Genomic DNA, 27,754 nt, shown 5'->3' with positions numbered 1-27,754 from the left:
GCTGGTTCAAATGACCTTCCAAAGGGCCATATTCTCCAGGGGAGCTGCTCTCTGTCTGCTGGAGATCAGCTGTAATTCTAGGAGATCTGTTTGCTTTTCAGGGCATTTAAGATCCCATGGGCAGCCCGCTTGGATCAGACCCCTGGTCTTCCCGACGGGGTCCCCCAGGCATGGGATTCCTGCCTCTGAATACAGAGGTGCCCATATAGCCTCACGGGCACCAATAAACCATGTTCCTTGCAGCTGTCGGAAGATGCCAAGAAAAAGGGTGTTCGGTAAGGCAGGAATTCAACAGGTGATGTGTGGAGGTTCGATTTAGTCTCACAACGACTGGCTGACCAGCTTCTCCCCCCCCCCCCAGCAGCAATGCATTTGTTTTAAAAGTGCCTGGAGAGAAGGCGGGAGCGCGTAGGTGTCTGTGCAGGCAGGAATTCAACAGGTGATGTGTGGCGGTTCCATTTAGCCTCACCAACTGTGGCCCACTACCTTTCCCCGCAGCAATGCATTGGTTTTAAAAGTGCCTGGAGAGAAGGCGGGAGTGCATAGGTGTCTTGGTCAGGCAGGAATTCAACAGGTGATGTGCGGAGGTTCCATTTACTCATACTACGTCTGGCTGACCAGCTTTCCCCGGAGCAATGCATTTGTTTAAAAAGTGTCAGGAGAAAAGGCAGGCGCTCATAGGAGTCTGTGCAGGCAGGAATTCAACAGGTGAAGTATGGAGCTTCCTTTTGCTCTCCCAGCAGGCCACCTTCCTTGCAGCTCTGCATTTGCGTTAAAAGAAGAACAAAGTGGGACCCCAAAGGCGCCCGGGCAGGCAGAAATGCGACCGGGGATTTGTGGAGGTCCCGTTCTCTACAGCTTCACACCTTGGCCAGGGAAAAGGCCAGGTGTGGGAGGGAGGGCACAGGTGGAGCCCTGCAGCAAGCCGGGGCAGCCCCCCTCTGTCCGGGGCCCCCGCAGCCTCGCCCTCCCAGCGGCGCCGCTGCTTTCGGGGCGGTCCCGGCCGGGCGGGCTTGCATAAGAGCTTCCCGGATCGCCCCGCCCGAGCCAGTCGCCGCTGCTGTCGCCACGCTGCCGGGTAAGGCTCCGCCCGGCCCCTCGCTTGCCCCGGGGTGGGGACAGGGATAGGGACGTGCCCCCCCCCCCGCCTCCTCTTCCTCCTCCCGTCCTTTTTGGGGGATCTCCTTCCATTGCAGCCCCTTCCCTTCCCTTGGCGGAGCGGATCCTCTGCAAGCGGTGGAGGTGCGGGGTAAGACTTACCCCGGGCAGGCGTCGGGAGTTAAGGGGGGTCCGGAGGCAAGCGGAGAAGGCGATAGAGCTGGGCGGGTCGGGGTAGCGGCCCACCCTGCAGGGCTGCTCTTTCCTCGGGGGTAACGGCGCGGTTCCAGCGCGGCCCGGATGGGCTTGCCAACCTCCCGGGGGGACCTGGAGACTTCCAGACTGTTGGGATCGCCTCCCTGGGAGGAGTCAGTGGCGTCGCCTTCCTGCCAGGCTGCCTCTGCCCCCACGAATGCTGCCCGCCAGCGCTTGCCAACCTCCAGGTGGCCCCTGGAGATCTGCTCTTCCAGCTGATCTCCAGGCGACAGAGGTTTGTTCCCCCCGGGAGAAGATGGCTGCCGGGGAGGGACGGGACGGGACTCTCCAGCGCTGCACCCTGCTAAGCTCCCTTCTTCCCCAAACTTTTCCAGGCTCCACCTTCAAATCTCTCACCCAGGCAAGCGCTAGACCTCGTGGTTATGCTGCTGGGGTCGGATTTTTGGGGTGACCTCAAAGCTGTTTGGCGGCTGCTCAGGCTGGCCCTACCTTGCAGGGAGGGCGTTACTCCTGACTCAGGCAGAGCGGAGGAAAGAGTCTTTCCTTGCTAGAAGCTGGCACTTCCGCAGTTGGAAAAAGACAAGGGGGAGAGGGGAAGAGCCGTTGCGAGCGCTGGATCGGGCCGGGTTTTATATACATAACATAAAGGGGGGGGGGGAGATGTTGCAAAGAGAGACCAGTTTCAAGGAAGGTTCAGGCTGGAGAGTAACCAGTTCGCCCAGTGTGGACGTGAGATGCTCTCCGTTGTTGCCCGTTCTGCAAAATGCAAAATACGGTTTGGAAAGAAATGAGATCAGCGGCTATAATAGGAGGAAGCCATGCAAAGGAGGCTGAATCAATACAGGCAAAGGGGTGAGATCAGCAGTGTATATTTGCAATATTTGTCCGGAACCCTCCTGCATCTCTAACCAAGTGAGCTCCGATTCAAGAAATCTTCTGCTGCCATAAATGTTGAGTGGCGCCTTCAAGACCCACCAAGTTTTATGCCCACCATTACTTGTGGCAAGAATAAAAACTCTGTTGGTCTTCAAGGTTGGTTTTGGATGAGGGTTTAGAGGGGATACTTATTAAATTTGCGGACGATACTAAACTGGGAGGGGTAGGAAACACACCAGAAGACAGCATCAGAATACAGGATGATCTTGACAAGCTCGAGAAGTGGGCTAAACTGAATGAAATGAAGTTCAATAGGGACAAATGTAAAGTTCTGCACAGTGCAGGGGGTTGGACTAGATGACCCAGGAGGTCCCTTCCAACTCTATGATTCTAAATTCCGTCTAAACCTCCGGAAGAAGTTCCTGACAGTCAGAGCGGTTTCTCAGTGGAAAAGGCTTCCTCTGGAGGTGGTGGGTTCTCCATCTTTGAAAATGTTTAAGCAGAGGCTGGAGAGCCATCTGATAGAGGCTGATTCTGTGAAGGTTCAAGGGGGTGTCAGGTGACAGTGGGTGAACGAGAGGGTTGGGAGTGTCCTGCATAGTGCAGGGAGTTGGACTAGATGACCCAGGAGGTCCCAAATCTATTATTATATGATTCTAAGGTGCCCCTGGACTCAAACTTTGTTCTGCTTCAGACCAACACAGTGACCCACCTGGGGTAAATGTTGTTAGTCTTAAGGTGTTTGCTCGAGTCCCAGTTTATTCGGAAAACTGGGAGGCCTGAGTTCGAATCCTCCACTCTTGCCTCAGAAGCCCACTGAGCCTATCCCAACTCACAGGTTTGTGGTGAGGCTAAAACAGAGGAGAGGAGAACACCGGCAGTGGCTAATCTGGTCCCCAATGGGGAGAAAGGCGGGATATCTATGAAATAAAATTTAGTGAAATTGAAAGGGCTTCTGCAGGAGTCACACCCAACCTTCAGAGTTGCTGCAGAAGGAGAAAGATACTCTGATTTGGGTGTGAAGGGAGGGCACGTGGACAGAAGTGGATTTTGCGTGTGCCCATGTGCATCGGATGGCTATTGCGCCAGTGCAAATGGTGACCCAGCCCGCCAGCTGACACATCTGTGCCACACTCACACCGCAGGCAGAGTCCCATGATCACAATTTGAACAGCGCATGTGAACAGGCCTGCAGGATCAGACGGCTGGGTAGGGTTCTCTGCTCTGGGTTGGGAAATACCTCACGTTTTGGGGGGGTGCAGCCTAAGGAGGGGGGTTGGGGAGGGGAGGGATTTCCATGCGGCATAACGCTATAGACTCCGTCTCCCAAACTATTGTGAGAAGAGGAAGAAGAGGAGTTGGTTTTTATACCCCGCTTTCCACTGCCTGGATTCTCAAAAAGGCTTTCAGTCAGCTTCCCTTCCTCTCCCTGCAACAGACACCCTGCGAGGTGGGCGGGGGTGAGAGAGCTCTGCCAGGATTGCTCTGTGAGAACAGCACTATCAGGGCTGTGACTGGCTCAATGTTACCCAGCTGGCTGCATGTGGAGGAGCGGGGAATCCAACCTGGCTCTCCAAGTTAGAAGCTGCCACTCTTAACCACGACACCATGCTGGATCCGTTAGAATGGCGGGAGGTCTCCAGCCACTCCCTGGAGGTTGGCAACCTTATCATTGGTCCATCGTGCCCAGCATCCTGCTTCCACTAGTGTGGCCAATCAGATGCCCTCCTTTGCTGATTGCTGGCCAGCTTCTACCAATCAGAAGCCTGGAGGTTGCGGCAAACAGCCAACCAGAGGCCTTTCCTATGTAAATCAGTCCCTCCTGCTCTTACAGCACCTGCGGCCATGAACATGGCTCACTCCCAATGGGAGATAACTTGGCCCTGGCTGAACAGGACGGGAGGGGAAGGGGTTATTTTTATTGCCTACTTTATTGCCTATTTTATTGTCATTGTGAAGGGATGTTTATGGAATTTTTTATTGTGTTTTTACTGGTTTTATTGCGTGAACCGCCGCGAGTTCCTGTGAAAAGGGGTGGTATATAAATTCATAAACAAATAAATATACAATAAATAATCTGGTGGCGGGGAGTTCCACAGGCCAACAACCTGTTGCACGAAGCCAATCTTCCTTTTTTCACTCCCGCCAGGGTGCTGGGCCCTCACGCCTTCCCAGAGGGGTGGGTTTCGAGGCAGGGTTTGGGAGGGAAAGGAGGGGAGGGATCTGGCGCCAAAGGGGCTCGTGGGAAAAGGGCGTGGATGACGGTCTCCGTGTCAGCAGTGCCTGGCAATCAACCCCGTAGAATGCAGACGCCGCCAGTGGGCTGGGATCAGGCTTCTGAATCAACTGGCAGCCGGCACAGGAGGGAAGGTGACGGGCAGGTGTGTTTCATCCCAGCCTGCATGCATTTTGCAACATATCTGGGATTCAGCCAGAGGTTTTGTCTCAGCTGGAAGTGGGGTGTGATACCGATACTGGTCTTCGCCCCTTGTAGAATCCTAGAGTTGGAAGGGACCTCCTGGGTCATCTAGTCCAACCCCCTGCACTGTGCAGGACACTCCCAACCCTCTCGCTCACCCACTGTCACCTGCCACCCCCTTGAGCCTTCACAGAATCAGCCTCTCTGTCAGATGGCTCTCCAGCCTCTGTTTAAACATCTCCAAAGATGGAGAATCCACCACCTCCTGAGGAAGCCTGTTCCACTGAGAAACCGCTCTGACTGTCAGGAACTTCTTCTGGAGGTTGAGACGGAATTTCTTTTGCATTAATTTCATTCAATCTATGGCCTGTTGATTTCACACATGTATGCCCTGTTGGTCCTCCAGAGGAACTGATTGACCACTGAGTGGTTCCACCTTATCCAGAAGAAGAGCCGGGCTAGGTCAGACCAGGGGTCCATCTAGTCCAGCGTCTTCTCTTACGCAATGGCCAGGCAGTTCCTCTGGATAGTCAGCAACAGGATAGAGAGGCCAAGGCCTTTTCCTAATATTTTGTCCTGGCTCTGGGATTCAGAGGTTGATTGCCTCTGAACATGGAGGTTCCATTTAGTCACCATGCCTAGTTGCCTCTGATAGCCACTCTCCTCCATGCATCTGCCTAATTCCCCTTTAAAGCTATTTATTCCTGTGGCCATCATGATATCCTCTGGTTGCTCTTGATCATGTCTTTATGTATTGAGGAGAATTCATGTATTTATTGTGAGCTGTTTGGGGGGTGGTAGTCTTCCCAATTTCACTACTCTCCTCTCAGGAGGGATGGCTCCTCAACAGTCCATGTCTTGTTGCTTGAGAGGACTTCTGGAGATCTGGCCCTTCTGGTGGACCTCCTGTTGGCTACTGGGTTTTGGCCCCTGTGTGACACAGAGTGTTGGACTGGAGGAGCCACTGGCCTGATCCAACATGGCTTCTCTTCTGTTCTTAAAACAGCTGCTTTGGAAGGCAGATTCTATGGCATTATACCCCACTGAGGCCTTTTAGCTCCCCATAACCCATCCTCCCCTGGCTCCACCCTCAAGATCTCTGGGAATTTGCCAGCCCACACCTGCCAGCCCTAACTTGGGCATCGATCCCTCTCATCTGGAGGTCGGTTGATATTTTGCGCCAGACCCCGACTGGAGGTTGGGAACCAATCAGGTGACCACTCAGTGCTCAGATGCTCAAACCAGGAGAGAAAGCACTAAGTTGAGGCTTACAGGTCAGCTGTGATGAGAGATTCTGTTTATACAGATTGTCAACTGAAAACCATCCGGTTGAATTGTTTTTTTTGTAGACTTCCTCAGCAGATAATATTGGTATTGATAACACGCCAAATATACTGAAAAAACCAAACAAATTACATTATGGTGTTACATATGGAGGTAGCTTAAATAACTTATCAATATAAATATGACCCTGGGCAATAAAGAAAATTAATTAATTTAATTAATTAAATAAATACATAATATTTTATTTTCTTTTAAATTAATTAAATTAAATTTTTATTTTAAATTAATTAATTAATAGCTACAAAAGCAGTTTCATTGAGAAAGCATGCGTGTCAAATTCAGGAATGATGACAGTCAAAAGTAAAACAGGAAGACCACATAAATTGTAGATTGCACCAAGAGTGACTTACCCAAAAGTAATAAAGACACATTTCATTTCAGAGTAGGATATAATGTTCCAATACGAAATCTCTTGTGGGGGACCTGGTCTTCTAACAGCTTCATCGATAAAGGGATATTCAGTCTCCCCAAATTGCCAGCTCTGGTCCTCAGTTGATAGACTCTGTAAGTCATTCAATTAACAAAAATTTAAAGGAGAAATAACAAAAATCACAGATCATATCTCATAGAACTACTGAGTAATCCAATGTGGAATTCAAACCTCCAGGAGCCCTTAAATATATATATAAATGATCGTCAAAGATTCCGTTGCATGTCTACATTCTGGAAGTGCCTGGGTGTTATATGTTGTAAAGCAAAAACCTGAAAATCTCGTTCACTGTGTTGTACTTCAAGGAAATAACTGAGCAGAGGGGCCTCTTTAACCAGATTTCTAATATGGGACTTATGCGCCAATAGTCTAATCTTAAGGGGTTGTGCTACAAAATTGTATCTTACTCTGAAATTTGTCTTTATTACTTTTGGGTAAGTCTCTCTTGGTGCAATATACAATTTATGTGGGTTTTTTATTTGACTTTTGATGGCCATCATTCCTTAATTTGGCACACATATTAAGTTTTCTCCGCAAAACTCTGTTATAGCAACTATTATTGCTAGTTGCTATAATAATAATAGCTAGTAATCATAATAAATGTCTACAATGCCCTCCCAATACAGCTCAGGGCCATATTTATATTTCTAGAATGTTATTTAAACGATTGCTTGATTGCTTGCATTTATATACCGCCCTCCCTTGTGGCTCAGCGCGATTTGCAGAGAACACAAATCGTGTGACAGAATACAGTATAACTTCAGTAACTGTATCGTCAACAATGAAGCATCATCAACAGTAACCATAACATAAGCAACAACAAAAAATTTGTTCACAGGTAACATTACGACCATAACCCTGCAGAGTGGGCCTATCTGAATGAGACAGGGTTCTAGGGACCCAATAGATGTCCTCACTGGCCTCAACCAAACGCCTGGCGGAAGAGCTCCATCTTGTAGGCCTTGCGGAACTGTGTTACCTCCGAGAGGGCCTGGATCTCTTCCGGGAGCTCATTCCACCAGGTAGGGGCCAGGACAGAGAATGACTTTCCTTGGGGCCAGGGGGTCACTAGCGGGTTGGACTTGGCTTAGAGTAATATTCTTGGGGGGGGGGGGCATAGGCAGAGAGGTGGTCCCTCAGGTATTCTGGGCCCAGATTTTGCGTGGCTTTAAAGGTAACCAAGACCTTAAACTTGATCTGGGATGTAACTGGTAACCTTTGCAGCTGTTGGAGTATGGGGTGGATGTGGGCCCTCCAAGGTGTTCTTGTGAGGTCCCTGGCCACTGCATTCTGGACCAGTTGTAGTTTCTGAGTCAGGGATAAGGGCAGGCCCTCATAAAGCGAGTTGCAGAAGTCCAGCCTAGGGGTGACCGTCGCATGGATCACTGTGGCTAGGTGTTCCGAGGCCAGTAGTTTGGCTTGGCGGAGGTGGAAGAACGCCAGCCGCGCTACCCTTGTGACCTGTGCCTCCGTAGAAAGCTTCCTGTGTATGTAATACCAGAATGCAATTCGCTTGGTGGTTTTTGTTACCCTTGACATGTCTTACATGTTCTAAATTCAGTACAGATACCGGCTGCTGAGGAAGTCGATGGAGAAACCAGTTCAACCGGTGTGGTTTTTAGCTATCGATCTGAATAAACTGTTTCTCTTATCACGGCTGACTCAGCATTTTGTCTCTTGTTTTGACCTCCCGCCTGGAGGTTGGCAGCCCCAGAAGAAGAAAAAGAAGAAGAAGAGTTGGTTCTTATATGCCGCTTTTTCCTACCCAAAAGAGGCTCAAAGTGGCTTACAGTCGCCTTCCCATTCCTCTCCCCACAACAAACACCCTGCTCGGTCAGAACAATTTTATCAGTGCTGTGGCGGGGCCACCCAGCTGGTTGCATGTGGAGGAGTGCAGAATCGAACCTGGCATGCCAGATTAGAAGTCCACACTCCTAACCACGACACCAAACTGGCTCTCAGAGGATACTGAGAGCTAGCAGCTTGCCCAAAGCTCTTGGAGGAGTTCAAGGCCGGAGGGAGAGTTGAATTGGGGCGTTGCCCCTTCTGCAAATGTTTGCGTTCACCACCCTGGGGGCTGTTCCTTTTGTACCAAGTCAGCACCTCTCCTCCCCCTGCCCCGAAACCGTGGCCCGTCTCCCTGGAAGGCCCCTTTTCGTTTTTGTGTGGCTGGAACCAGGTGAGGCCGTCTAATCCTCTGCGCATAGTTTCCGCATGGAAGGCCATTGTCCTTCCCTCACTGGTGGTAACAACGATAAAGAAAGAAATTTGCCTTTGCTATGCAGGCCCGCCCAGAGGGCAAACTTTAACCCATGTTCGCCGTGAGTATCACTCATCGAGGGGGGCGTTCCGGATCACACTTTGCTTGCCTGGTTTGAGCTCACCCTTTGCCTTGAACAAAGTTCGAGTCCCAGGGCACCTTGAGCCAGCTTGGTGTTGGGGTTAGGAGCACTGATTTCTAATCTGGCGAACCGGGTTTGAATCCCTGCTGCTCCCCCACATGCAGCCAGCTGGGTGACCTTGGGCTCCCCACAGCACTGATAAAGCTGTTCTGACCCAGCAGGAATATCAGGGCTCTCTCAGCCTCACCAACCTTACAGGGTGTCTGTTGTGGGGAGAGGAAAGGGAAGGCGAATGGAATTCCCTTCGGGTAGAGAAAAGCGGCATATAAGTAACAACTCTTCTTCTTCAGTAATATCAATGCTCTCTCAGCCTCACCCACCTCACCGGGTGTCTGTTGTGGGGAGAGGAAAGGGAAGGCGACTGGAAGCCACTTTGAGACTCCTTTGGGTAGAGAAAAGCGGCATATAAGTAACAACTCTTCTTCTTCAGTAACATCAATGCTCTCTCAGCCTCATCCACCTCACCGGGTGTCTGTTGTGAGGAGAGGAAAGGGAAGGCGACTGGAAGCCGCTTTGAGACTCCTTTGGGTATAGAATAAAAAAAGATAAAGGTATCCCCTGTGCCAGCACCGGGTCATGTCTGACCCTTGGGGTGACACCCTCTAGCGTTTTCATGGCAGACTCAATACGGGGTGGTTTGCCAGTGCCTTCCCCAGTCATTACCGTTTACCCCCCAGCAAGCTGGGTCCTCATTTTACCGACCTCGGAAGGATGGAAGGCTGAGTCCACCTTGAGCCGGCTGCTGGGATTGAACTCCCAGCCTCATGGGCAGAGCTTTCAGACTGCATTTCTGCTGCCTTACCACTCTGCGCCACAAGAGGCTCATATGGGTAGAGAATAGTGGGGTATAAAAACCAATTCTCATCATTATCCAAAGTATAAGCTTTTGGGTGCAGGCATGCTTCTTCAGTCAGATTCAGGAGGGCCGCCATGTTGGCCTGAAGCAGCAGGACAAAGTTTTTGAGCCCAGGAGCACCTTCAAGACCCACCAAGTTTTATTCATGGCATAAGCTTTTGGATACATGCACACTTCCTCAGATACCCCCCTGAAGCAGCTTGCATGCGCATGACAGCTTATACCTGGAATAAAGCTTTGCTGACCTTCAAGGTGACCCTGAACTCAAACTTTGTCCTGCTGCTTCAGATCAACACTGTGAACCACCTGAATCTAACCTTGGCCTGGGCATTGTCTTAGGGATGCCAGCCTCCAGGCAGGACCTGGGCATTCCCCGGAATTACAGCTCAATTCCAGATGATAGAGAAAGGGTGGCCATAGAAGGTGGACTGTCCTTCCCCAGGCTCCATCTCCAAATCTCCAGGAGTTTCCTGAATTGGGCAACCGTACCCCTCCCCCATCCCTTGCTGGTTCCCCAGAAGGGGTCATGACAATTCTACTTTGCCTTGTGGCCAAACCGTGACTCTCCAGAAATCCATGGACTACAACTCCCATGAGCCTCTGATAGCATGACTATGGCTCTCCAGAGCAGGGGTAGTCAAACTGCGGCCCTCCAGATGTCCATGGACTACAATTCCCATGAGCCCCTGCCAGCATTCGCTGGCAGGGGGCTCCTGGGAATTGTAGTCCATGGACATCTAGAGGGCTGCAGTTTGACTACCCCTGCTCCAGAGGTCCATGGACTGTAATTCCCATGAGCCCCTGCCAGCATCATGCTGACTGGGGCTCATGGGAGTTGTAGTCCATGAGCACCTGGAGAGTCACAGTTTGGCCACCGTGGCTTAATCCCTTTCCAAATTATGCTGCCCCCAGAGGCAGTGCATTCCACCTGTCAATCAAGCAGCATGCAGAAAGGAATTCGCTTTTCTCTGCTCTGTTTACGCCTGTCAGTCAACATCGAGAGTGACAATACATTCTGGTATTTCTGTGAATGTGAGAGAGGGAGAGATGAAACACATGGCCTGCCTAACTCTTGTGTGGCTGCCACCCTCCAGGTGGGTCCTGGAGGTCTCTTGGATGCACGGTGGATTTCCACAAAAAAGATCAGCACCCCCTCGAACATCGTGATTTCCAGGGAGATGTGATAGAGCTCTATACGACTCCTGGGATAAAGTAGTCAACCTATGGTCCTCCAGGTGTCCATGGACTACAATTCCCACGAGCCCCTGCCAGCGTTCGCTGGCAGGGGCTCATGGGAATTGTAGTCCATGGGCATCTGGAGGACCACAGGTTGACTACCCCTGCTTTATGCTCTCCCCAGAAAGGTTGAAGAGGGCGGCTGCTTTGGATGGTGGACATTGCAGCTTGTTGAGCTCTCTCCCTGGGCTCCAACCCCAAATCTCCAGGAATTCTCCAGCCACAAATGGCAACCCTGCTTTCTGCAAGTTTGAACCAAGGGGGCTCTACCTTGGTGGAGCAGGAAAAGCAATCTGCGTGGGCTGAGATGCTTTCCCTGGGGTGATCGAAAGGGATGCCAGCCTCCAGGTGGGGCCTGGGGATCCCCCACAATTACAGCTCACGTCCAGGCAACACAGATCAGCTCCCCTGGAGGAAAGGGCTGATTGGAAGCTCGGCTTTGTGGCATTAGACCCCACTGAAGCCTGTCTCCTCCCCCAAACCTCCACCCCCAACTTCTCCAGGTTTCCCCCAACCCAGAGCTGGCAACTGAGTGTCATGGTTAAGAGTGGTGGCCCCTAATATGGAGACCCAACCAACCTCCCAAGATGTCTGTTGTGGGGAGAGGAAGGGAAGGCGACTGTGAACCGCTTTGAGACTCCTTCGGGTAGAGAAAAGAGGCATATAAGAACCAACTCTTCTTCCTCTTCAGAAATCTCAGGGTTCTCTCAGCCTCCCCTCCCTCACAGGGTGTCTGTTGTTAGGAGAGGAAAGGGAAGGCATTGGAAGCCACTTTGAGACTCCTTCGGGTAGAGAAAAGAGGCATATAAGAACCAACTCTTCTTCTTCTTCAGTAATCTCAGGGCTCTCTCAGCCTCCCCTCCCTCACAGGGTGTCTGTTGTGGGGAAAGGGAAGGGAAGGCGATTGGAAGCCACTTTGAGACTCCTTCGGGTAGAGAAAAGAGGCATATAAGAACCAACTCTTCTTCTTCTTCAGTAATCTCAGGGCTCTCTCAGCCTCCCCTCCCTCACAGGGTGTCTGTTGTTAGGAGAGGAAAGGGAAGGCATTGGAAGCCACTTTGAGACTCCTTCGGGTAGAGAAAAGAGGCATATAAGAACCAACTCTTCTTCTTCTTCAGAAATCTCAGGGTTCTCTCAGCCTCCCCTCCCTCACAGGGTGTCTGTTGTTAGGAGAGGAAAGGGAAGGCGACTGGAAGCCACTTTGAGACTCCTTCGGGTAGAGAAAAGTGGCATATAAGAACCAACTCTTCTTCTTCTTCAGTAATCTCAGGGCTCTCTCAGCCTCATCCACCTCACAGGGTGTCTGTTGTGGGGAGAGGAAAGGGAAGGCGATTGTAAGCCGCTTTGAGACTCTTTTGGGTAGAGAAAAGCGGCATATAAGAACCAACTCTTCTTCTTCTTCAGTAATCTCAGGGCTCTCTCAGCCTCACCCACCCCACAGGGTGTCTGTTGTGGGGAGAGGAAAGGGAAGGCGAATGGAAGCCGCTTTGAGACTCCTTCAGGGAGTGAAATGTGTGGTATAAACACCAAGACTTCTTCCTCTGAAAGAGTTAACAACTTTGAGGATGCCTTTAGAAGTTTGGTCTTTGCTGTTGCTGTCTGGATGCCAGATATTTTTTTGCAAGAGGGCTGTTCTTTCTTAAGGTTTGTTACCTGTTGGGTATTGTTTTCCTTTGGCTTGTCTGGACTAGCCCAAGCCAAAGAGGTTTACAGCGCAAACAAAATGCATTCAAGAAGAATCTGCAGAATTACCCAGAGGGCTCAGCTGGACTTCTGTCTCCTTTGCTCTCCTAAAATGCAGTCTTTCAAGGCGGGGGTCTCCAAGGTGGCCCCCATTGGCCTTCTTTCTGGGTGCCTGCCAAGTTTTTCTAGAAAGCGGGTGGGCAAATAATGTACTTCTAAGGAAATATAGCCGGCAACCTATTTAAGTGCTTTTTTTTTCCAAGGGAAACAATTGTCTCATTCAGTAACAAGCTCCTTTTGTAAGCACTCTGTTCAGGTGATTTTGTTACTTTCTCAAGGGAAACCATGGTCATCCTCAAGCCGACAGGTGGCCTAGAAAGATAATAATAGTAAATAAAATGAAATAAATAAAGGTGAAAGTACTTTTCCAACTATTCTTGAAGAGCCATCCTTCCATTGGAAGAAACTACTCAAGAAAATATATCCAGTCACTAAGTAAAAAAGCTTGTTGCTACGACTTTCACAAATAAATTAATGTTTTCCTCGCCCAGGATTGTTGGTTAATTTCACTGTATCTATTTATTTTATTTATTTATCATTGGTATTATTGCCTGCCAATCCCATTTCTGGCTTGTGGCGGGTTACTGATTCGTCCAGAATTAAAAACCCCACTGAAACCATCCGGACAAAAAATATACATATCCAACTCCAACAATAAAATTCAAACCCCACCAAGATTCAAACCCCACCACTAATATAGGAGCGGGAGGAGGAATGCAGATCTTCAATCAGTATATGCTCTTAATTCTAGGAGGGGAGCCCGTCAGAGCTTCCTTGCCATTCTGGCCTCAACCGTAGACCTGGTGGAAGAGCTCTGTTTTGCAGGCCCTGCGGAAAGCCAAAAGCTCTAGGGAAGGTCATCTGCGGCTGCCATTTTGTGGCAGTCCCTGCCTCCTAAGGCAGCCATTTTGTGGCAGTCCCTGCCTCCTAGGGCAGCCATTTTGTGGCTGTCCCTGCCTCCTAGGGCAGCCATTTTGTGGCAGTCCCTGCCTCCTAGGGCAGCCATTTTGTGGCAGTCCCTGCCTCCTAAGGCAGCCATTTTGTGGCTCCGCCTACCGTGTTGTGTCAGAATTCCAAAGGCGCCCACACATCCTACAAAGTTGGGGACCCCTGCTCTAAGGCATCCTTGACAAAGTATTTTTGAACCTCAACATTCCCCTATATGTGCTTTGTGAGGAGATTTCATGGCTGAATTAAGGACACTCGCCCCAAAGATGTGTTTTAACCATGCATATAAACCCCAGGATTAGGGCTCGGGGTTTCTATAACCAGGATGCCAGCCCTCAGGGAGGACTGGGGAATCCTCCAAATATACAGCTCATCTCCACACGACAGAGACAAATTCCTCTGGAGAAAATGGGTGGTTTGGAGGGGGAAGTAGGGATACCAGCCTCCAGGTGGGCCCTGGGGATCCCCCAGATTTACACCTCATCTGCAGGCGGCAGAGATCTGTTCCCCTGGAGAAAATGGCTGCACCTCCAAGCATTTCCACATTCTACCCCCAAAGCCTCCAAGCATTTTCAACCCAGCATTGGCATCCCTCATGCCATCTTTTCATGGGAAGCTTGAAAATAACCATTTGCCTGTTCAGGTTAGCGTTGCCAAACTCCAGGTGAGTACACCACGAAAAAAAGGACGGTTCAAAATTATTGTAACAGAAAACAGAACCTATCCTGGGCTATACTAAACAATTTCACAATAAATATAAATAAACGTTTCTTATCTCTTCTTTTATATATATATATATATATATATATATATATATATATATATATATATATATATATATATATATATATATATATATATATATATATATATATATATATATATATATATATATATGTATATTAGAACAACCAGAACGGCCTCTAGATTGAACCATTTTCAATTTTGACTAGACCTCCCCGAACTTGGGAGCCAAAGGCCACATATATACAATTTAAATTCTGAGAGGAAAACTTGATCCTTTTGAAGGACTCCATTAACAATACAATAAGTTGAAAAACAACCACTGAGGAAAACCCAATTGAAAACGGTTCAATCTAGAGGCCGTTCTGGTTGTTCTGATATACATATATATATAAAAGGAGAGATAAGAAACGTTTATTTATATTTATTGTGAAATTGTTTAGTAAACTCCAGGTGAGAGCTGGTTATTGTTTTGCATACAATTCATGCCGTTGGCTCCCCTCCATATCTGAGTATTTACTGACTGGGGGAGGCTGCAAGGAAGGCCCATACAGAGTTGCCACCTTAGCACGACTGCCTCTAACCAGGGCTGACGCACAGAGGTAGCCACACTGTGGCTCTCCAGATGTCCATGCACTACAAGTCCCATGAGCCTCTGCCAATTGGCCATGATGGCAGAGGCTCATGGTAATTGTAGTCCACAGACATCTGGAGAGCCACAGTTGGGCCACCCTGATTGATACAGAGGCTTCTTCAATTCCAGCCTCGACCCGTGTCACTGTGTATATTACTACGACGTCTACTGTGAGGATATCTAATATATGCCTGGCACCTATGTATTTTATGAATTCATATATGCTAATATATGCAAATCTGTGTGTGCAAATGCATGGGCACTGAAGAAGGCAGTTACGCTGAAAGGAAGAAGTAGTAGAAGAAGAAAGAAGAACGAAGAAAGAAAAGGAAAGAAGAAAGAAGAAGACAAGAAGAAAGAAGACAGAAGAAGAAAGAAGACAGAAGAAAGACGAAGAAGAAGAAGAAGAACGAAGAAGACAGAAGAACGAAGAAGAACGAAGAAAGAAGAGGAAAGAAGAAAGAAGACAGAAGAAGAAAGAAGAAGAAGAAGAAGAAGAAGAAGAAGAAGAAGAAGAAGAAGAAGAAGAAGAGGTTTTGAAATGTTTTTGCCCATATAGTTATCTGGCCTTTATCCCCTATCACTCGGTCCCCTGATAAATATCCTTCCCTTTGGTTTTCATTGATCCTTTTAGTAGACATTACAAATAACAATGAACAACGAGATACCTTGGTACATCTCCATATGACTACATAATATAATGCAAGGAATGCGTTTCCACGTTGTCCCATGATTTGGACATCAGTCACCTTTACGGTCTTAAAAGTAATGCAACGCGGTGATTAATTGTCATTGCAATACTCATCCCACTGAGGAAGCGATATTGAAAATGCTTAAATAACGGTTCCACGTTTTGGCTGTGATTCTACATCCTCTGGAATGATGAAGGATTTTCTTTCCTCCCCACTCACGAGCTTGCCTCTCAGTCTCTTCCTGCTTGAAGGAGGGCAGCCTTATTCCACCCGGATCAGAGGGCAGGCTGGGGAGGGACCTCACCTGGGTCCAAGGCCTCGGAGTCCATCCTTGAAAGCTGTTTTTATTGAAGGGAACCGATCTCTGTTGTCGGGCAACCAGCTGTAATAATGGAAAATCTCCACTTCAACGTCTTGAGAGAGCATTTGTGTGCATGCCTATCCCCGGCTACATGGATGTGGTAAGGTTAAGCTATGAACATGGTTGTATTTAGTCCTTTGCATCTCAGGGTGATAGTATAGCTCTTTGCTTATGGTTTCTTTATCTTCTAGGTAAAAATAAAAATTAGCTCACCAGGTGAAGTTTGACCAAAACACTTTACTAGAAGGTGTTTGAGAACTGGCCGTCTTTCAAGCAAAGGTTGGAGACACACTTTTCTTGGATGCTTTAGGATGCTTTGGGCTGATCCTGTGTTGAGCAGGGGTTGGGACTAGATGGCCTGTATGGCCCCTTCCAACTCTATGATTCTATGATTCTATGGCCTGTATGGCCCTTTCCAACTCTATGATTCTATGATTCTATGAGCTAAGATTTAAGGAGGATTCTTTCCCTAGATGACAAGTTTTGTTTGCATCAAAGCAGAAGCTAGTAAAATGTCTTATTTACTTTTTACCATGCCTTGCACGGGCTCAGCTTTTTTGTTTAACTCACCTGCAGGCTGGCAACTGCTATATATCTGTGTAAATTTTCTGAACATACACTGATAAGATTTAAAATATGAGTGAGAGAGAAAGAGAGGGATAGATGGATGGATAGATGAAGAGTTGGTTCTTATATGCCGCTTTTCCCTACCCGAAGAAGGCTCAAAGCGGCTTATATTCACCTTCCCTTTACTCTCCCCACAACGCACACCCTGTGAGGGAGGGGAGCCTGGGAGAGCCCTGATATTCCTCCTCAATCAGAACAGCTTTATCAGTTCTGTGGTGAGCCCAAGGTCACCCAGCTGGCTGCATGTAGGGGAGCGGGGAATCAAACCCGGCTCACCAGAAGTCCGCACTCCTAACCACTACACCAAGCTGGCTCATGGATAGATGGGCCGATGGATGGATAGATAGGTGGATAGGTAGGTAGATAGGTAGGTAGATGGACGGATAAGTAGATAGACGGACAGACAGGTAGATAGATGAGTAGGTAGGTAGGTAGACGGACAGAAAGACAGACGGATAGACGGACAGATGGATGGAGCGAGCAACATGGGCATGTATGGGGGAGGAACGTATAGAAAACCCCATGGAGTGGTAACTTTTGCTGCTTCATTGGCAGTGCTTCAGCAGAAAGAATCCGGAGCAGCATAAAGCCAAAATGTCCGATAATTTAAGCCCAACGGATCATATTTGGCCAACAAATGCTCTTATAATCAGGGGAGAGAATATCAGAAATAGAACCTTTCACGGTGTGTGCAAATGACCACTCTGTTTGCGTTGCGCCTTCGTGAATAGCGGCCTTGTGTTTTCGTAAGGAGGGAGTCACAGTGATTCCCCTGAAGGCAAAGGGCGTGTTGTTTGCATGCGGGTGCTTCCAAAGCCTTTGCCGGAGCTTGTGGTTTTGACTCAGACCGGGCTGCACCGCCTGAGCCCACTGTACTGAATTTCCTGGACAGAACAGAACAGCGTGTATGTGAGTACAAGGAGAGAAAACACAGTTGCACCCATTGGAATGTATCATGCCTTCTGGAGCTCTGTTGTAATTCCTGGGGATCTCCAGGCCCTGCCTGGAGCTGGTAACCCTATATCCCCTCCCCTTGTCTGTTTTCAGATGAAACTTTGCTCTGAGCTTTCAGGAGGACTTGAGTTTATAGGCCAATTCACTGCTGATTTTACAAGGTTCTGTTTTTATGTGAGTGGGCCTGGCTCAATGGCAGAGCCTCTGCTTGGCGTGCAGAAGGTCCCAGGTTCAATCCCCGGCATCTCCAGTTGAAATGACCAGGCGGGAAGTGATGGGAAAGACTGACCTTCATAGACCAATGATCTGACTTAGTAGAAGCAGCTTCTTGAGTTCATATTTATCAGGGAGGGGCTGTGGCTCAGTGGAAGAGCCTCTGCTTGGCAGGCGGAAGGTCCCTGGTTCAATTCTTGGGAACTCCATTTACAAGGACCAGGCAGGAGGGGATGGGAAAGTCTGACTTTGATAGACCAATGATCTGACTTAGTAGAAGCAGCTTCTTGTGTTCATATTAGGGAGGGACCCTGGCTCAGTGGCAGAGCCTCTGCTTGGCATGCAGAAGGTCCCCGGTTCAACCCTTGACATCAGTTAAAAGGACCAGGCAGGAGGGGAATAAATAAAGCCCTTTTCCAGACCTTTTTCTGCCTCAGACCCTGGAGAGCGGCTGCCCGCCTGAGCAAACAATCCTGACATTGACGGGCCAGTGGTCTGATTCAGCAGAAGGCAGCTTCGTGTTTTTCATCCGCGTGGCAAACAGCAAACACGGCTCCATGCAAATACCCTTTTCCGGCATGAACAGCAACGCAAGCTGCCTGAGTTTATTCCTCCTCTCCCTCCATCCAACAGCTGCCTCTTATTACGGAGGGTGGGGTCCTCTGATGCTTCGTGTGGAATTGTCTCCCTGTGAGTCAGACCCCGCTGGCTTTTCTGGCAGGGCACTCTCTCGACTGGGTGGGCGTCTTTGGCGTTTGCCTGAGAATCTTCTCGCTGGCGGTTCCTGCAGCCGCATCTGAGTTTTGCGTTCCGATTCCTGCCCAGTCCTCTGAGACAAAAAGGTGCCAAGGTGCCTTCTTCTCACTCGGATCGCTTGTCTGTTTAAAGACAGTGTGATGGCTCGACTGAGAGCCGCCCAGATAGGAGAGGCAGAAGTCTGTACCATAGAGATTCCGGGAAGTCCTAGAGCGTCATTTGATGCGGTGATGTCACGTTTGGGGCTTTAGCACTAGCCGGACACCCTCTTTCCTTAGGCCTACCCTTTTGGAGCCTGCAGACCCACTGCTAGTCTGAGTGGACCAGGGGTGGCGAAACTGCGGCTCTCCAGAGGCCGATAGACTACAATTCCCAAGAGCCCTCTGGAAAGGCAAAGTTTTGCCACCCCTAGAGTAGACAATATTGAGATTGAAGACCAAGGGTGTGATCGAACCTGGCTCTTCTTATGTCTTTATGGGAAAATTCGAGGATGAGGGAGGGGCCATGGTTCAGCGGCAGAAACTCTGCTTGGCGGGCAGAAAGTCCCAGGTTCAATCCCCGGCATCTCTAGTTAGAAGGACCAGGCGGGAGGTGACGGGGAAAGACTGACCTTGATAGACCAATGAACTGACTTAGTAAAAGCAGCTTCTGTGTTCATATTTATTAGGGAGAGGCCATGGCTCAGTGGAGGAGCCTCTGCTTGGCAGGCAGAAGGTCCCAGGTTCAATCCCCAGCATCTCCAGTTGAACGGACCAGGCAGGAGGGAATGGGAAAGACTGACTTTGATAGACCAATGATCTGACTTAGTAGAAGCAGCTTCTTGTGTTCATATTAGGGAGGGACCCTGGCTCAGTGGCAGAGCCTCTGCTTGCCATGCAGAAGGTTCCAGGTTCAATCCCCGGCATCTCCAGTTGAAAGGACCAGGCATTGTTAGATGCAGACGTTTTGTGTCTAATGAGAGCTGAGTTTGGCCCTAAGGCGACAGCCCTGAATTCATCTGTGTTTGTCTTCTGTTTTGTTTGCAGGAAGATGTCTGACGGTTTTTCGGTAAGTGTCCGTTTGGGGAGGCTGGTGACATTTGGGATGTGAATGAGGTTTTTATGAAGTGAAGGTTTTTCTTTTCGGGTTGGGGGGAGGCACATGGCCCGTTCAGGCTTACCTGGACCGCACCTTTTAGAAGCCTTGAGGGCAGGGGTGACCAAGCTGTGACTCTCCAGATGTCCATGGACTACAATTCCCATGAGCCCCTGCCACCGTTTATAGCATGGACACCTGGAGAGCTACAGTTTGGCCAGTCCTGCTCTAGGGAGACCTGGGTCCCTTTTCAGTGGCACAGAAAGTGCCTGCCTGTTCCGGCCGAGGCATCTTACACCTGCACAGGTGTGTTTGTGGGAAATGAATGGACATTAATTAAGATCCTTCTCCCCCTCTTTTGCAGCTGACCGATGCCCTCTCTGGGTCCAACAACCCCAACCCAAATGCCCCTTGGGGAAATCAGCCGGGGGCTCCCCCTAGTGGCCCTGGGGGATTCCCTGGTGCATATCCTGGTGCACCTGGAGCATATCCCAGTGCATACCCTGGAGCCCCAGGCACATGTCCCGGAGGAGCTGGTGTATATCCTGCAGTACCCGGCGCATATCCTGGAGCACCTGGTGCATATCCCGGAGCACCTGGAGCAAACCCCGGAGCACCGGGCGCATATCCCGGAGCACCGGGCGCATATCCCGGAGCACCGGGCGCATATCCCGGAGCACCTGGCGCAAACCCTGGAGCACCTGCCTCAAACCCTGGATGGCCATCATCGTTCCCTGCTTATCCTGGAGGGCCACCGGCCCCGCGCTCCTCTGACACCTCCTCCGGGGCCTTTCCTTCCGACACATCCGGAATGTTTCCTGGGCAGCCATCGGGTGGTGGAGCTCAACCGAGTGCCTCTTATTCATTGGTGAGAACCCTCTTTTTCTCAGTCTCTCTATAACAGGTTAGAAACACGACATGGGAGGTCCCCAGCAGGGTGCCCGTGAGCACACCGTGGTTTTAGAAGGGGTGGGTGGGTCCAGATGGGGCTTTTGCCCAGACGAGGGTCTGATTGGCCGATGCCTTTCTTGATTGGCTGTGCAGATGCCTTTCTTGATTGGCTGTGCAGATTTCAATCATGTTTGCTTGGTTCTCTCTCGCTCTTTCCTAGGGTGTCAGGAACCAGGCCGAAGACACCCCAGTAAAGTCAATTGAACAAGCAATTCCCCGAGACCACTATTGTAGTGAAATCCGAAAGGAATATTTATTCAGCAGACTTAATACAGAAAGACATCAACAGGAGATATTTGATGAACAAACTCTTTGGCAGAGACAAAGGACCAATAGCCCCCATGGAGATTTCCTACCTGAGGTTGAATCAAGGAGAGATTCAGAAGGCAGGAATGACAATAGTTCTCAAGAGAGCCATCTGGTCCCTGCTTTGATCTCAAACGTTACAAGCGTTGAGACTTCACAGAGTCTAGCAGGGTCAGGAAGCGATAAGGGGTCCGAGCAGAGGGATGCCTTGGAATGCAAGGGAGGAAGAGAATCACCAGTGGATTTATGGGTTTAGTGTTTTATGGCCAACAGCCCGGGAGTGTCCAGGAGAACACAGGTGAAACACGGGTCAGGAACTGGGGTCCATGACATAGGGTCTGTTTTAAAACTCTTCTCCCCTGTGCTTGGGCTCCCTCTGGGTGTTTGGATGTGCCTCCTGCAGCAGCCCTTTGGGGGGTCTTGCCAGAATTCCAAAGGGGCCCAGAGGCTGACAAAGGCTGAGGACCCCTGGGCTGGGCTTTTGTATTAAAAAGCAGAAATGATGCAGCTGGATCAGATTTTTACTGTCTGGCACTAGTTGCCTGTTAAGCAGAGTTGTAAGGACAGGCCCAGGCCAAGCTGCCAGATTTCTGGCGAATCCCTATAACGGTGCACCCCAGAGAGCAAACTGCATGTGGAAGAGACAGAAGAGAGAAAGAGCTGGCTTTTTTGTACCCTGCTTTTCTCCACCTGAAGGAGTCTCAAAACAGCTTACAATCACCTTCCCTTCCTCTCCCCAGAACAGACACCCTGGGAGGTAGGTGAGGCTGGGAGAGCTCTGAGAGAACTGCCCTGTGAGAATAGCTCTAAGAGCTGGGACCCACAGTTTTTCTGGTGATGAGGACTGTCTATAGATGGACTCTGCTTCCTCAGCAAGTAGTAGAGTCTCCTCTGCTGGAGGTTTTTAGGAGGAGATTGGATGAGCAACCTGTCAGGTACATATGATTTTTAAGTCCCCAGGGAGTTGGGGGGGGGAGCTGAACTGGAAGCCTTTCGGGGTCTCTTCCCAATTCTGATTCAGTAGGAGGGCAAGCCAAGCAGGCAGGTAGCCATGTGAGTGGGCGAGCAAAGCAGGCAGCAGCGATGGAAAAGTGGGAGGGAAGGAAGGCCAGGTACGGAAACACACCTGAGCAAGGGGTGATGGAAGAGGCAGGGGAGACTAAGATTGCAGGTGGAGTCTATTGAGGGAGGACAAGGAGCAAAGCAGCTTGGGTGGGAGGGAGAACGCACAAGAGGCAGCAAGGCCTCGCCTGGGTAGGGTTTCCCTCCCACTGTGCGTCACTCACGGTTTGCAACTTGTATCTTTCAGTTAATTACTTCAGCTTAAGTTATTTGCATAGAAATTACTTTCATAAGCAAGCAGGCAACATGCAAGTTGATATCCTCAGCCGCATGGCTAGAGACTGCTCTCTTTTGTATGTAAATAAAACTTGTTTTTGTTTTTGCTCCTACTTGTTTTTTGCAGAAAGTCCCCTGTGACGTCCCTCTGCAGTCCGGGCTTGTGCCTCGCCTGTTAATAACCATAAACGGGACGGTGAATCAACGGCCAAATAGGTACGGTTGCAAAGAAAAAGCCTTGTTGGATGTTTTCTCTAAGTGGAGAGGGTAATTTGTGGTGGGACAAGACAGGGAATTTGGATCACGGTGCAGCATTCTGCCTGCCATTGCAGAATATTTTCTTCCTGGTCGCAAGTGGGTGCTGACTGGGGTTCCTGGGGAGAGACTGCCTTAGGAAACTCCAGGAACGGATTGGATAAATGAGAAGGAAATGCCCAGGGCAAATATCCAGCACCGTGCCGCTCTGCTTTGTTTCTTTAACTAGTGTAGTGTCCCTTACACGGTATGAAGCAGTAGAACAAAGTTTGAGCTCAGTTGTTGTTGTTAGGTGCGAAGTCATGTCCGACCCATCTTGACCCCATGGACAATGATCCTCCAGGCCTTCCTGTCCTCTACCATTCCCCGGAGTCCATTTAAGTTTGCACCTACTGCTTCAGTGTCTCCATCCAGCCACCTCATTCTCTGTCGTCCCCTTCTTCTTTTGCCCTCAATCGCTCCCAGCATTAGGCTCTTCTCCAGGGAGTCCTTCCTTCTCATGAGGTGGCCAAAGTATTTGAGTTTCATCTTCAGGATCTGGCCTTCTAAGGAGCAGTCAGAGCTCAGAGGCACCTTTAAAACCAACAAAAATTTATTCAGGGTTCTAAGCTTTCATGTGCATGCACACTTCCTCAGACACAACAAAATGGCAATTGCAAATCCACACGTATAGGCAAAGGGTGAGCCGTGAATTAATGTGTAGCACAAGGAACGTGTTTAATGGATTCAAGGGCCTTACAGGAATAACAAGCTCAGGTTATAAGGTCCTCTTGCATTTTGGTTCAACTCTGGGTGGAGAAAAAACAGTAAAGGAAATTAAAATGCCACGATTGGAGAATAATAGACAGATGCATCACCAAACGCCTGAGAGTAATTAACTGAGGCTATGTACGGAATCACGCCACCTGCTGGTGACTATTGAAATAACCACACGGCTTCCCATAATGCATTGGTGATCTGTTCCTAGTGGGTTGAGAGTGTGGAAGTTGTTTTATTGATGTGGAAAAACATCTACTGGCGCTCTCCATGAAACGGAAATGACTGTGGACGTGACATCCAATTGTCCCGCTCCAGGGAGCGCACAGGTAGATGGAAAGGAAGTCAAGCGGTGGCTTGAGACCGTGGAGAGCAGTCTGAGTCAAATGGACTGAGGGTCTGATTCAGTATAAGGCAGCTTCATGTGTGTTCATGGGTACGCGTATATCTCACGTTGAGCCAGAAACTTCCCGGATTATGTAGCCAATGTGATTCCCAGAGGCCCCCGCTACCTTGAGAAATGCCTCTTGTTCTGCATGGTCTTGTTACGGCCAAGCTGATGGTTGCATGTGCAGGTGCATGGAAAACAGGCTTACCAACCTCCAGGGGGGGCCTGGAGTTCTCCCAGAATGACAACCAGTCTCCAGACTACAGAGGTTCCTGGAGGAAAGAGCTGCTTCAGAGTGCAAACTGAATATATTCCAGGGGAAGCCGCCACAGGGTGGACCTCCCAGTGTCACTGAGAGATCTGCTACTGTTCCAACTGATCTCCAGCTGAGAGAAGTCAGTGCCTCCAGAGAAAATGAAGGGTGGAGCCTGGTGAGGTCCTTCTCCTCCCCAAAGCCCACCCACGCCAGGGCCCACCCACCAAATCTCCAGGTAATTCCTAACCCAGAACTGCCAGCCTAGACGGAATACTTCAGGGAAGCGTTATGTGCCCGGATTGTGTCCTAGTTCGAAGGCTATGCCGCATAGCGTTTGGCTTTTTGAAACGCCAAAATGGCTCTACCTCTCTCTTCCTCCGGTGCCTCGGGGTGGTGTTAATGGGAGCTCTCTTTGCCGCTGGTTCCAGGTTCCAGTTGGACTTGAAGAAAGGAAACGACATAGCCTTCCACTTTAACCCCCGCTTCAACGAGGACGGCCGGAAAGTCATTGTGTGCAACACCATGCTCCATGGCAATTGGGGGAAGGAGGAGCGCACGGCCCCCCGGTTCCCTTTCGAGGTTGGGAAACCTTTCAAGGTAATTCCAGAAGCAAACCTTTCGGCTTCCCCCCCCCCCAACGCCTGCCCTTTCTCCAGGAAACTTGGGGGTGGCCCCAACTCCTCCCTCTCCCTTCCCCACTGTATCCTCACAATAGCCCTGCGAAGTAGGCAAAGTTGAGTGCATGTGACCGGCCCCAAAGTCCCCCCGGGGGAGCTGAGGGACGGTTTGAACCTGAATCTCCCCTATCTTGCTCTGACACGTGATCCCCGAAACCAAACGGGCTGCCTTCCAAGACGAGTGCGCCTCAAGAAATAGGCCCATTTGTGAAGCAAAGTTAGGAGACGGTAGCCGTTTGGGAGAGACTGAGCCATTTAACAATTTTATCTGCCTTCCTTTTTTGAGTTTGGAAAATTGATTAGTCTATTAAAAAAAAAGAAAAGGAATAAAGAGCAGGTAATGCAGTCAATTAAATATTAGCTGTGATATTTTTGAAGCTCTAGCCAAGGTCAACCCTGCTTAGCTTCTGAGATCTAGGAAAAGCAAGTTAGGTTGGTCCATCCGGGCTCAGTCTGATATTCAGAGATGGTTCACCATTGCTTACCTCCGTGTAGCAGCCCTTCGCAGTCTCATAGCCAAGGGCTAACCAGGGTCAACCCTGTGCCAAGATCAGGCTAGCCTAAAGGTAAAGGTAAAGGTATCCCCTGTGCAAGCACCGGGTCATGTCTGACCCTTGGGGTGACGCCCTCCAGCGTTTTCTTGGCAGACTCAATACGGGGTGGTTTGCCAGTGCCTTCCCCAGTCATTACCGTTTACCCCCCTGCAGCAAGCTGGGTACTCATTTTACCGACCTTGGAAGGATGGAAGGCTGAGTCAACCTTGAGCCAGCTGCTGGGATCGAACTCCCAGCCTCATGGGCAGAGCTTCAGACAGCATGTGTGCTGCCTTACCACTCTGCGCCACAAGAGGCTCTTCAGGCTAGCCTAGGCCTCTGCATAATGCTCCCTGCTCGCCTCTTGAAGGAATGAAGACAACAGTTAGTCAGTTAGACTGTTAGGACTCTCTCTCTCCTCTCTTTCTTTACAGCGTTATTCCTCTTCTCAGTAAAGCGATTTAGTCCTTAAGCCTCCTGGCACTTGGCTCCTTCACCCTATTTAAACTCTGCTAAAAATCTGTACCCCATGCGGAAGCCCAGTTTGAGCACAAGGATGTTGTGGTGCCTAGGTCATCAACGCTGCCCCTGCCCAAACCTGGGTGTACGTCTTGTGACTCAACGCCAGCCTTGTGTCATGAACCCTGGTTCCTGACCCAAGTTTCACCTCAGTTCTCCTGGAGACTCCCGGGCAGTTGCCATAAAGCCATAAATCTCCTGCTGGTTCTTGTCCTCCCTTCGCATACCAAAGCGTCTAACCGCCAGAACCCTTTATCGTATCCTGCTCTCAATGACCTTGCTAGAAGCTGCGGAGTCTCAACACTTGTAACATTTCAGATCAAAGCAGGGACCAGATGGCCCTGCTGAGAACCAGTGTACTTTCCCGCCTCTTCACCCTTATTTGGTCTTCTCCAGGGGTAGTCAAATTGTGGCCCTCCAGATGTCCATGGACTACAATTCCCACGAGCCCCTTCCAGCGTTTGCTGGCAGGGGCTCATGGGAATTGTAGTCCATGGACATCTGGAGGGCCACAGTTTGACTACCCCTGGTCTTCTCTATAAGTACCCCTTGGGGGGCTATTGATCCTTTGTCTCTGCCAAGAAGTTTGTTCACCGAACTTTGCCTGTAGATACCTTTGTATTAGTCTCTTGAATAAAGCTCCTTTTTGGATTTCACAAACCAGGACTGGATTTTGCAAGGATTTGACTCGGGTGTCTTCTGCCTGGTTCCTGACACCTTGTTTCTCTTTCCCCAGGTCCAGATCTTGTGCGAAGCCGATCACCTGAAGGTCGCCGTCAATGACTCCCACCTGCTGCAGTACACCCACCGCATCCGGGAGCTGAATCAGATCACCAAGCTGTCCGTGGCCGGAGACGTCAGCCTCACCAGTGTCACCCCAACCATGATTTAACTTCCGGCCCTCCACCTACCTGTCCCGAGTTTTCTTCCGAAAGCTCCCAGCCCCGTTGAGTTTGTAGGCAAAAAATGCTAAATAAACGTGGGTCAAGCCAAACAAAAGCTGGCTATTGGATGTTCCAGTCATGGTGATGTAAGCAGGGTGCTGGCCACCAGTGGTCTTTCTAAGTTTCTAGTCCTCATGATTGTAAAGATTCTGTCGAAATATGGAAGATTTGTAGCTTGCATGATTCAAGAGCGGAAGAATATCTAATAGGGAAGGGGGCTTTGGAGGAGAGGATTAGCTATTATATTTAGATTAGGAGCTTCCCAATATTGTTCAAATAATCTCCTCCTGTGTCCTTTGAGACTTCCTGCTCCTTTGAGCACTTTCTTCCATCTTTCTTCTCCTGAATGTTAGTCAGTTAGACAGCTAGGACTATCTCTCTCCTTTCATAGTCTCTCTTTTCAATAAAACCATTATTTTAAACAGCTGATGCTAGGCTCTCTTGCTTATTTAATCTCTGCCCACACATTCAAGATGGTGAATGCAAAAAAATAGGAACTCGACAGCCAGGGCACATGACTAGGGAGAAAAGGACAAGAGGCAAGCAGGAAATGTCTAGTGTGTGTGAAGTGGCATCAAATCACATGTGATTAATTCACAGCAACTCTTCTTTAAACATATTTTGGTTCACAACTCCTGTAAGATATGGGCCATGGCTCCTTGGATGGATTCCATCTCATAGTGGGTCCTACTCCTTTCCTGTTATCTTCTGCTTTTTCCAAAATACAATATCCTCCCTGTCGTCATTTTAGCTTCAGGCTTGATTTGATCAGGAACTCACAGATAGAGCCTCCTGTGGTAAGGCAGCAGACATGCAGTCTGAAAGCTTTGCCCATGAGGCTGGGAGTTCGATCCCAGCAGCCAGCTCAAGGTTGACTCAGCCTTCCATCCTTCCGAGGTCGGTAAAACGAGTACCCAGCTTGCTGGGGGGTAAATGGCAATGACTGGGGAAGGCAATGGCAAACCACCCCGTATTGAGTCTGCCATGAAAACGCTAGAGGGTGTCACCCCAAGGGTCGGACATGACTCGATGCTTGCACAGGCACTCCACGGTATCTGTGAAAATCTACTCCAGCACCAAATCTTGGCTTGCAGTTTCCTTTTTGGTTGATGATAGAGCCAAGGAATGGGAAAAAAAAACTTGACATGTTAAATTATCTGCATCGTTGGATTTATAGTTGTGTAATCCCATAGTAGTCACTAAGCGGC

At 49.5% G+C, this 27,754-nt stretch overlaps 1 protein-coding gene across 2 annotated transcripts; it reads left to right on the top strand.

Annotated features, from left to right (window-relative positions):
* The first annotated feature begins 964 nt into the window (after window positions 1-964).
* LGALS3 (galectin 3) lies at window positions 965-26,975 on the top strand. Of its 2 annotated transcripts, none has more exons than XM_077324023.1 (6): window positions 965-1,078; window positions 19,575-19,596; window positions 19,988-20,491; window positions 22,346-22,434; window positions 24,302-24,470; window positions 26,339-26,975. In XM_077324023.1, the coding sequence occupies exons 2-6, from the start codon at window positions 19,579-19,581 to the stop codon at window positions 26,492-26,494; spliced, it is 936 nt and encodes a 311-aa protein (XP_077180138.1). In that variant the 5' UTR covers window positions 965-1,078; window positions 19,575-19,578; the 3' UTR covers window positions 26,495-26,975. The 2 variants fall into 2 exon arrangements, with proteins under 2 accessions (XP_077180138.1, XP_077180139.1); XM_077324024.1 differs by lacking the exon at window positions 965-1,078 and adding an exon at window positions 1,159-1,249.
* The last annotated feature ends 779 nt before the right edge of the window (window positions 26,976-27,754 follow it).

Source organism: Paroedura picta, chromosome 2 (genome assembly GCF_049243985.1).
Source record: "Paroedura picta isolate Pp20150507F chromosome 2, Ppicta_v3.0, whole genome shotgun sequence".
NCBI classification, from domain to species: Eukaryota; Metazoa; Chordata; class Lepidosauria; order Squamata; family Gekkonidae; genus Paroedura; species Paroedura picta.
The sequence above is the reverse complement of the archived record's forward strand: the minus strand, read 5'-3'. Positions and strand labels throughout refer to the sequence as shown.

Coding starts and splice junctions, on each gene's coding strand:
- LGALS3 (XM_077324023.1), top strand. Junction 22,435..24,301: donor GTGAATCAACGGCCAAATAG/GTACGGTTGCAA, acceptor CGCTGGTTCCAG/GTTCCAGTTGGACTTGAAGA. Junction 24,471..26,338: donor AGGTTGGGAAACCTTTCAAG/GTAATTCCAGAA, acceptor CTCTTTCCCCAG/GTCCAGATCTTGTGCGAAGC.